Source organism: Lepidochelys kempii, chromosome 17 (assembly GCF_965140265.1).
Source record: "Lepidochelys kempii isolate rLepKem1 chromosome 17, rLepKem1.hap2, whole genome shotgun sequence".
Lineage (NCBI taxonomy): Eukaryota > Metazoa > Chordata > Testudines > Cheloniidae > Lepidochelys > Lepidochelys kempii.
Genome location: NC_133272.1, coordinates 502,437 through 512,656, shown reverse-complemented (window position 1 = coordinate 512,656; position 10,220 = coordinate 502,437). Strand labels below are relative to the sequence as shown.

Genomic DNA, 10,220 nt, shown 5'->3' with positions numbered 1-10,220 from the left:
AAGTGGGGTTCTGGCTCTGCCACCAATTTCTGGTGACCTTGGAAGTCACTCATGCAAAGATTCTTAATTGTGCAAAGTTAAGCAATGTTAAGTATTGTAGCATCTAGGAGCCCTAGTCATGGACCTAGAATCCATTGTGCTAGGCATTGTGCAAACGGGGGAAGGGGGGAGAAACTATTCCTGTCCCAAAGCGTTTACAATTAAGTAAAAGATGAGACAATAGATGGGGACAGACAGGAGTACAAGGAAACACTGAGACCATATTGATCAGCACAGTATGTGATCTCAGCACAGTAGGAACTTAGCTGTTGTCAATTTTTTTGTAAGTATCCCAGCAAAGGTGAATTTTAAAGAGGGATTTGGAGGAGGATAATGGTGAGGTAGAGTTATGGATATTTAGGGGGAGCTCCTGTGTTCGCATTATTTATGCAAGGTATTACCACAACACTAACTTAACCATAAATTCCTTTATTAAATCCAAAGGCTGAATGATATTTATACAATTACTCTAAACTTCCTAAAAAATCAGCAGTCACTACATCCAATACAGAGAAAGTATTCGTGAGCATGTGATCTGTACACTTACATTAGCCAGACTTCAGGCAAACCATCTCACCCGAGTGTGCTCCAGCATGAGTAGGTTGGGTCTGACAAAGAACCCTCAAATTCATAAATCCTTCGTACCCTTCTACAAACTAATTATGTCATAGCCAATTACCACTCTTAACTAATTTGAGACAGTTTACTCTAATTTTCAATTTTAATCCAGATAAGATTTACAACCTCCTTTCTCCTAAAGTCTTTCCTCTTCCTCTTCCCCTCCTTCCTGCTGACCAATAGCGTTTGCCTTATATTGGGGTTTGCATAAGCTTTACTTTAAAGATAACTCTGGGGTGGGAAGGCCCATGTTGGCTTTTTAAGACTAGATTCTTTGTCTTATTTTAAAATTAAACCATCTGCAGTCATCCCTATTGTTTTAGAAACTTTCCCTTATCTCATTATTTTTTAAACCAGACATCCTCCCTACTCCATTCTTCTGGTCTTGTAACTCATTATTTTCAGGCCCTAACAAGTAGAAGAAAGGCCTTTGCTTGAATTGGGTATAAAGAGGATATGTGGTAAAGAAAACTCATTCTTTAATTTCACATTTATTCTCAATCCTCCCAAATGTGGGGCAGTGTGAGAGGCAAGCAGAGGCCTGGTCAGAGGCAAACCGTGTCGGCGCTTTAGGGAACGAGAAGCGATGGGGTGGGATTTGCTATGAAGGGCCCCTGAAAGCGGACAGGGGCAGTTTGTTGTGGAGCCAGGCGAGGCAGCGAAAGAGGTGGTCCCAGCTGGGGCTGGGAGAAGAGTCGTTGGAGCAGCTTCGGAAGGGAGCTGAGCGGGACACGATGCCCAGCGAGGAGGATGCTCCAGAAAGAAGTGGCCTACGGGGATGAGAGCACGGCGCAGCTGCCCCTGGAAAGGGCCCCCCCGCCGCTGACGGCTGGGGCCCTGCCCCCCTGTGGAAAAGGGGCGGGGCCGCTGTGGGGTGACGGGGAGAGGGTCAGGCACGACCGCCCTGGCGGGAATGGGCCGCGCTCAGCCCCGGCCTGCGAGGTAACGTCTTTCGCGGGGCCAGCGCCCGCGAGGCCCCAGCCCCTGCCGGGGGGGCCGCCGCGCGCGGCGGGACGCACGAGAGGCCGCTGCGGGCGGAGCTGGCGCGCGAAGGGCGCGAACGCCTCAGGGCCGCGCGAGGGACGCGCTGCCGCCCGGCTCCGCCCCACGCGCCCTGGGCGGAGGGAGCAAACTCCCCCTAGCCCCCGGCTCGGCTCGGCTCGGCTCACCGCCCCGCCCCGCCCCGCCCCTCCTCCTCCCCTCCCGCGGGGCGCGGGCGCGGCGCCGCGGCTTGAAGGCGGCTGGAGGCCGGGGCGGCCGCGGCGCCATGGAGGAGCCGCTGCGGCGGGCACCCGCCGGCCGCCTGGCCCCGGAGCGCGTGTACCGCATGGCCGGGGCGCTCGGGGCCGAGCTACAGCGGCTCTCGGGGCGCTTCGGGCCGGAGGCGGTGGCCGGGCTGGTGCCGCAGGTGGTGCGGCTGCTGGAGTGGCTGGAGGCGCTGGCGGGCCCGGCCGAGGCCGAGGCCGAGGCCAGCGGCCGCGACCCGGCCGAGACGCCGCCGCGGACGGTGCGGAGCCCGCGCGGGGAGCGGCGGCGCGAGGAAGCGGCGGCGCCCGGGGCCGAGGCGGGCGCCGCGGCGCGGGCCTGAGGCGGGAGCGGGCCGGGCTCTGGGCCCGGGAGCGGGCCGGTGTCGTGTCCGCCATAACGACGGGAGAGCGGGGCCGACCAAGGTCCATGTAGCCCAGGTTTTGGCGGCTGCCGCCAGGCCTGGCCAGGGGATCGCCCGGTGATCGCCAGGCCCGGGACTCCCTCCCTGCCCAGTGCCCAGTCCCCAGTCCTGGTGGTTCTCCGGGAGCAGAGTCCGGCTTCTCCCCGAGTCCTCGGGCCTCCCAGCGACCGCCTGTGGGGCTTGCTGCGCCGGGCTCGGCTGGCCGCTGCGCCGCGGTGGCGGTCTGGCCGCAGAGCAAAGCGGCCGTGGGAGCAGTGTGCTCCCCATTGCTTCCCCATCAGCTAAAGGCACTGTAGGTTTGGCGTGGCATAGGGAGGGAGCTGACCTCTCTGGGTCTGCCCTTCAGGATCTGGAGCAGAAGTTGTCTGAAGCCCAGAGGAAGGAGCATGTTCTCCAGAACCGGTTGGCCCAGCTGGAGGAAGAAAACCAAAAGCTTCTGGCACAGCTTGCAGAAAGCCAGCCCCAGGAAGGTGGGTGTGCCTGGGGAAGGAGGGTGGAGAGCTGCTGCTGAATCCCTCCCACTCCTGTCAGTGCTGCTGGGAGTCGGCCCAGTGAGTGCAGTGATGTTCCTTCTGCGCTGGTGAAGCTGTAGTTACCTGAATGCTTATCTTGCTTACAGAAATCAAGTTAGTGCCCTGGCTTACAGGCCACTGGGATTCTCTGGTTATATCTGCATAAAGGCTTAACTCTGGTTTCTGAGCAACTGCAAACTTTCAATGGGTCCACATAATGCCTCAGAGGCAGGGTGGTGTTATCCCACTTCATGGGTGGAGAACTGAGGCACAGAGTAATGCTGTCTATAATAGGGACCTTAGGAAAAATACTCCTTGTTCAGCTGTCAGCAGTGGGGAGTTCTGAACTAGGCAGGGCGGGGCAGTTTCTAGTAAGTTTAACTACAAGCCTTGTCTATATATATTAGGGCTCCCAGAGGTGCTTGCAGTGGTGCATGGGTTGTAAGATCTCTTACTAAACACACCTTTTACCCACACTAAAGTTGTCATTGTACAGAAAGCATGCAGCAGAGCTTGAGAGCAGAACCTAAGTCTGCAGAGTCCCAACTGGTGCCTCAACCACAAGACCTTCTTCCCCTTAAGTTATTCAGGGAGCTGGTTGTGTGAATCTGGCTGTCTTTTACAAATGTAAAACTTGTATTTTAAAACATGCCCCAACCTGTCCCTTTCATGTCTTGTTCCAAAACCCGTTCTGCCTGCTCTTTGGGGAAGTGGTTTCTAGTCAGAGGTTGGAGCTACTTCTACCTTTTCCCTAATTGAGGTATTCACGCCAAATCCTCCTTGGGGCTTGTCTACACCACGCAGCTTTTAGCGACAAGGCTGTGTCGACACAACCTTATCGCTAAAAGTCAGCGTGTGTAAACACTCTTTGTCGGTACTTTGTCGCCACTTTTGCCGACAAATACTTTCAGCTCTGCGAGCAGCGTTCTTTGTTGTCAGGAGATCACTCCTGCTGACAAAGCTGCGTTCACACTGCCACTTGCGTCGGCAAAACTTTTGTCTTTTGTGGGGGGGGAGGGGGGCTTTTTAAAGTACCCATGAAAGACAGAAGTTTTGTCCACAACTTCGCAGTGTAGACATACCCTTAGGATTAGACATGTTAAATTCAGGATGAGTGTCCCTCTGTCATGGGCAGCTCCAGAGCACCAATCACTGTAGTAGCTATGCACTGAATGTACTCCTGGACTATTGTCCTTTGCCCAAGAAAACTTCAGCTACTGTTTGGGAATTTTACACTTGTGCATACTAGCTTGTTTGTTTCAGTTGCATCTTTCAGTGTCGGTGGTTGACTGTATTTCCTTTGGTAAAGCCACACTTTGTGTGACCAGGGAGTCTAGTAATTGATGAATAAGTCAGAATCTAAACTAACCAACTCTTAAAATTGTAAGTAAAAAGAAGAAATAGTCATAGTACAAGAGGAAGCAGCCACTAGTGTGACTTAGCAGAGGACCTGCTTCTCTACTGCAATGCACTTGAAATTAGAGTCAGAGGTGGTGGCTGTTACTATCAAATTGGAGGTTGTGGGAGTCAATTGGATTAAGACTCCACTATATCTGGATGAATAGTAAAAGATGGTTCCTGCTCCAAAGATCTAACAGCTTAAAGAAGTAATAAGTGTGTTTAAAAAAACAGGGAGGACAAGGGTAACTGTGAGGGGGAGATGTTATATGGGCTGGCGCTTACACGGTTGGGAGCCTTTAACATATAAATAAGCGGGAAGCCTCAGTGGTGTCAGTCCCTGCTGTCTACCTGCCTGGTTAGGGTCAGGAAGGAGTTGGCAATGTGACATGGCAGAAGAATGGTGAGTGTAGTGTTGCCTGGCCTGTCATGGAGGAGGGAGGCGATGGTCCTGCTCTGCATATCCAGGTGGAGTGTAGAAGGGCATGTTCTCTGCTGACTACCCCAGTGTAAGAAAGATACAGTGGGTGAGAAAGAAGTAGCTAGGAGAGGACCAACTAAGTGGCGGGGAACTAGAAGGGCCCGTTGGGAGTTAGATCCATGTAACATGGGGGTGCACCAGGGAGGAGGCATTCAGGGTGGTGTGAGGGTAGTGCAAGGAGCAATGGGAGGAAATAAAGGGGGAAACATTTGGATAATACCAAGAAGGTATATACCCTGGGAGTGGGTGATCTGAGAGTCTCTGTGATCTCTAGATTCTATAAGTTGGTTATTTAAGTGGGGGCAATGCCAGTAATGTCCTCCCCTGAAGGGGGAGAGGAAGGAGTTGCTTAGGCTGTGGTTACAGTTCAGCTGCCATCTTTCACTGGTGCCTGAGTAAATTATAAAGTGACTTCCGCCTCCACTGGGTGATGAGGCATGGTGTGGGGGCAGTCTGGCTCCTTCATAAGGAGGGGGTTTACAGTGCTTTGGCCTGTGTTATGCGGAAGGGTAAGACCAAATGACCATAATGGTCCCTTCTGGCCTTAATCTGTGAATTACTCCAGCAGCAGATACTACGGCCTCACCTTCAGTAAAGGACCTTGCAGACTCCCCTGGTAGTGAGCCCTGGCTCAGTCTCACTGGGGTTAGCCACATTGGGAGCCCCAGTGTGGATGGCTCTGGCTTCAGCAGCCATTCTCATAAATTTGTCATCTAACCCTATTGGCAGCCTGTCTAGCAGTGCTCCATAAAATGGCTGTGGGAGGCAGGAGCCCATTTACTCTGGAGCTCCCAGCATTGCAAACATCAGTTCAGCTGAGACAGTGTTAGCAATGGTGCTGGAGGGGGGTTCTGTGAAACTTTCTAGAGTAGCCATGTCTGTAAACATGGAGCTCAGCAGGAGGGCAGAGCTGCAACTGATGCCTGTTCTCTTGTTGTTGGGTTTTAGACAGTACCTTACGGAAGGAGAGAGAAGTGATGCTGCGGTTGAAGGAGGTGGTGGACAAGCAGAGGGATGAGATTCGTGCCCAAGCCCACGAGATAGTCTGCAAGAACCATGACACAGAGGCGGTAAGAGGCAGGGTGCCTTTGGCTTATTCCAGTGCTGTGAGGGTGGGGGAGCCATGCTATGTGATCTGTTCTTGCACACACCGTTGTCCCCCTGTAATATGTGCCAAAGTGTTTTACTATAAGAGCAGATTGTTTTTATATAGATTCTTATACCATCCCCAGCACTGTAGTATCTGAGCACCTATATATGTCTATACCTCTCTGCCTTTCCTGGGTGTGGCCTTGGACACACTTGTGTCCCCCTGTGTGAGAGCAGAGCTTGCAGCTGTATGCACAGCTGTCTCACACTTGCCTGTATCTGGTTTCTCAGCTGCAGGAGCAGTTAAATCGTTTCATGTCCATGAATGAGGACCTGCGTCATAAACTGGCTGTGGTCCAGGTTCAGCTCAAGAGCGCTCTGGAGAAGAAGGAGGGTTTGGAGACCATGGTGCTGGAAAATCAGAGAGAAATCGACAGACTGACCAGGGCTGCATCTGGAGCATCCCCCAGGCTCAATATGGTGAGTGAGTCAGAGCCCTGCAATATCCACTCTACAGGGACTCTAGTGCAGAATAAACTCTTTTAGCCACTGCATAAGGCTGCAGTAAATCACTAATGGGTCAGGATGTGTCAGAGTGATCATTGTTCTAAGTCTCTAAACTTAAGGGCTTAGCCAAAGACCGATAAGATTGTTTCATGATGTTGGTGGCAGGAAGCCTGAGAGAATCAGTGGGTCTGCTGCTTTAGCAGGGAGTAAAAGGAAAAGTTAAGTGCAGTGATAAAGTGACTTGTTTGCTTTAGTAGTAAAAGGAGAAGTTAAGTGCAGTGATAAAGTGACTTGTTTGCTTTAGTCACCACCACAGAGGATGCTGGCAAGATATCTGCTCCAGACCTATTCTTTTCAGGTAATAAAGTAGAGGTGCTATCAGATCCCTATGTATCAAAAGAACTACTGGAACAAATTGATGCAGTTAAGGACAAGTCACCAGGCCCCAGATGGCTCATACCCAAGAATTCTGGAGAAACTGAAAAAGCATTAAAATCTGATAATATCCTAGGGTGCTGGAGGGAAACAAACACACCTATCTTTAAGAGGCATCAGTGATCATCTTGGGAATCGCAGACCATGTCTAAACTCTGTTGTGGAAATGGTTTCCTAGAGTTAATATTTAGCCCTCTATGAGCTAATCAATTTCCCTATTAATAGCTTCTCATTAACATTTTGCCTTGGACTGAATTGTCACCTTTCCTGCCCCTCGGGAAAGGGAGTGGGGCCTTATTGGGACAGGCTTGTGATGCAGCAGAATAAGGTGAACTCCCCTCTGCTCTCCCTGTGCCCCCACTGGATTTCATTGTCTTCAGAAAGATGTAAACCGTAAAGGATCATGTTCAGTGTCCTTATGAGATGGCTCTCACATGAGATGGCATTGCTGTGTGGTTATGCACATCACTGCCTCTCTGTAGACTTTATCCTTGAGACCCTCCGATACAAAGAAATGAGCAAGAATCCTCCTGACCTCTGAAGAGCTGTGCTTGCCAGAGCAGCGTCTGTTGTATCTCAAGCTGTCAGTGTGTATTTGTGAAGGAGAGGGGGCAGAGAGGGTGTTTCAAGAGATCCCTGATGGCTAGGTGTGATGCACATGAGACCACTTTGCAACTAGAGTTTCTCTACATTTTAGATAGGTGCTGGAAAACCAAACAACCTTAGCTTTAAAATATCCCAGCTTTAGACTAGACCCCATTATATAGCTAGCTAATGAAGTCCAGTTATATATCTAACCAATGATCACACGGGGAAGGAGACTTCGTCTTGCATGTGCTCTCCCACCTGCACCTGACTGTCTTGTCAGCGGTGGCATCTCCCCTGAAACCTGTGGCATCTTAACCAAGCTTCCTCACCTGGCTTGTACCCTGCTCGTAGCAAGAGGGGCTGCCAGGGCCTTTACACTGACTTACCTGTCTTTCCAGGGTCTGCTCAGCTTTTCCCTCTCTTTGAATCCCTAGGATGGAGCAGCAGCATCTGGGGAGGTGCTGCAGCACCAGGACTGGGGGAGGAACTCTGCTGTGAGCTGCTTCTCTAAAGAAGAGTTGAAACAAATCCTACAGGAGCGGAATGAACTCAAGACCAGTCTGTTCTTGGTGCAGGAGGAGCTGGCCTATTACCAACGGTGAGCATTGCAGCAGGCAGGGAGCTGGCATGCCCACAGCCCTGCATCAGACTGGAGGTTGTGGGGCATGGCGCTGACTGTAGGGAAGTCTCCACAGACAGCAAGCACCTCTAGGGATGTTGTAGGACCACAGAGCGTGGGAGAGGGCACCATCCAGCATACCTAGAGCAGCCTGATTACAGGGAAGGGGGAGCATGTTTCTGGGTGACCAGAACCACAGACAGTTCAAAAAAGAACAAAACACCTTCTCCTCCTGCTGCAGGGGATCCTGTGGCCATGGTAAGCTGCATCTGTGCCATCCAGATCTACTAAGATTCTGATCTGCAGCACTGGCATTTGAGTGCAGGGCTGCCTTGACATGGTTGTAACCTTGGGCAACTAGACACAGGTCCCTGGGGGAGAGGAGGGATTGATCCTTCCCTTTTGTTTCACCCAGCGGGTTGGGTACCCTTGAGGTGGATTCACATGCTTCACCCCCCACCCATGGCAGGGGTGAATTGTGTGGCTGTAGATGGTCTAGGTTAAGGTCTCTGATTGGAGTCCTTACAACCTTGCCCTGCTGCCCCTCGCTCCCCGGAGATGGGCGATGTGCTAGTCTGTCTCATCTCACCCTGCCTTGTGATCTTTTTCTGCCTGGGCTGAGAGGCCTACAGTGTGGTCTGTCTGGAATCTAATTCCTCTGTGCCAGGATTGAGGTCCTCTCAGGGGAGGGCGTCGCTGTTTCCATCTCTGTTGAAGACGGAGAGTCCTGGGGAGGTACCTTTTACTTTTGGGATGTTCCTTGCCCGCTCCCAGGAGGCTGAGGAGCTGGGTGTGTCTCAACCCTTCTGTGCACTGGCTGTTTTGTTTCCCCAGGGAGCTGCTGAATGACAACCGAATCCCAAGCTTCCTGCTGGATACCATGAAATCCACCATCAAAAAACAGCGGGGGAAAATCCGAGCCAAGATGTTGGGGACTGTGGAGGAGCCAGTGAGCAGGTGAGTCTGCAGCTGGTTGCAGGGGCCTGGGTGCTCGGGCTGGGGTAGCTCCTGCTCATTCCACAGCTGGATGGACACTGATGGCCATGGTACAACACCTCTCCTGCTGCTCAGAAGGAAGGAGAGAACTGCCTCTGCCTGGGGAGGGCCTCCAGTGCTGCCTCGTGTGCCAGCTGGGACTCAAGGAGGAGCATTGCTGCGTAGCACAGGAGCCCCTGGTATCCCCATGCCTGGGCACCAGGGGACTCCTAATCACAGGGCACTCAGTACGTTTCATTGTCACCGGGTCATATGCAGCCTGCAGGGCTGTTGGACACCACTCACTGCTGCAGTGGAGTCTGGTGAAGGGGGTGTAAGGCTGGGGCAGATAGAAGTGCTGGGGAAGGACTGGCCAATGAGCAGGGTCCTGCCTGATGCTGTCAGAAGCTGTCCAGAGGGCTGCTATTGAAGATGGCAGCTGGGACGTTCCATGGAGGGTCTGCAGGATTCACAGGAGTAGCACCCACTCCTGCAAGTACATAGCAACTCAAGGTTACCTGTTGTAAACTGTACATAACTCGAGCTCCATGACCTGCTCTGTGGACTGCGTCCTCATCACCCCAGAACGGACTGGCCGGGGTATGTGTGGAATGCAGCTCAATGGTTTTTAAGCTGTCTTGAATAAAGATCTGAAATGGTCCTAGCTTTTCTACAGGGCTTTGATAACTGCTGTTCCCTTACCCTCTGCTTCAGGGGGGTGACTCTTGGCTTGGGGGAGAGATCCACAGAAGTGAAGGGAGGAGCTAACATAACTGCATGTGATGGAAGGAAGCATCATAGTGCCCATGGGGACTAGACTCCCAGTGGGTGACCAGATCTTTGGGAGCAGAGACTTACCTACCCCCTTATCTGTGCCCTGGAACAAATGTTTGTCATGGAGCACTGGAACCTACATGTTAGGCCTCTGAGCCTGTGCAGGTGAAGGTCTTCTCTTCACCAGGGAGAAAGTGTGTTCTAGCTCCAGTTAACAGGTGAAAGCCTAGCAAAGACAAAGCAGCTCATAGTGCTCATTGAATTAAGAAGTCAAGGTCAACCTCTGGCTCCCCCCTAGGCTTTAAATCAACATCTGCACTCCTGTGAAAACTACAAGCTGCCTCCTCTTTTAGTAGGATTTACCTCGTGTTCTTAATGCAAGTTAACACATTTTTCCTGCTGAAGACTCACCATGGGGTACTGTAGTGTGAGTGGGACTTTCCCTAATGCAAGTCTAGAGGGAGTCCCCTCGTGACTGAGTGCAGAGGGAGGGTTTGGCTCTGGCCAGGTCTCTGG

The 10,220-nt window shown here is 52.1% G+C and overlaps 1 protein-coding gene across 2 annotated transcripts in view; it reads left to right on the top strand.

Annotated features, from left to right (window-relative positions):
- Nucleotides 1-1,387: 1,387 nt before the first annotated feature.
- Nucleotides 1,388-10,220, top strand: part of RILP (Rab interacting lysosomal protein) — a 19,399-nt gene continuing 10,566 nt past the window's right edge. Inside the window, exons 1-6 of one of the 2 annotated variants that reach the window (XM_073315826.1) lie at nucleotides 1,388-1,599; nucleotides 2,673-2,796; nucleotides 5,666-5,787; nucleotides 6,098-6,286; nucleotides 7,771-7,934; nucleotides 8,790-8,912. In XM_073315826.1, coding sequence (XP_073171927.1) covers nucleotides 1,408-1,599; nucleotides 2,673-2,796; nucleotides 5,666-5,787; nucleotides 6,098-6,286; nucleotides 7,771-7,934; nucleotides 8,790-8,912 — 914 coding nt within the window. In that variant the 5' untranslated portion in view covers nucleotides 1,388-1,407. Of the gene's footprint in view, nucleotides 1,600-1,846; nucleotides 2,165-2,672; nucleotides 2,797-5,665; nucleotides 5,788-6,097; nucleotides 6,287-7,770; nucleotides 7,935-8,789; nucleotides 8,913-10,220 lie in introns of those variants that run through there. The other variant, XM_073315825.1, reaches the window with a different exon arrangement.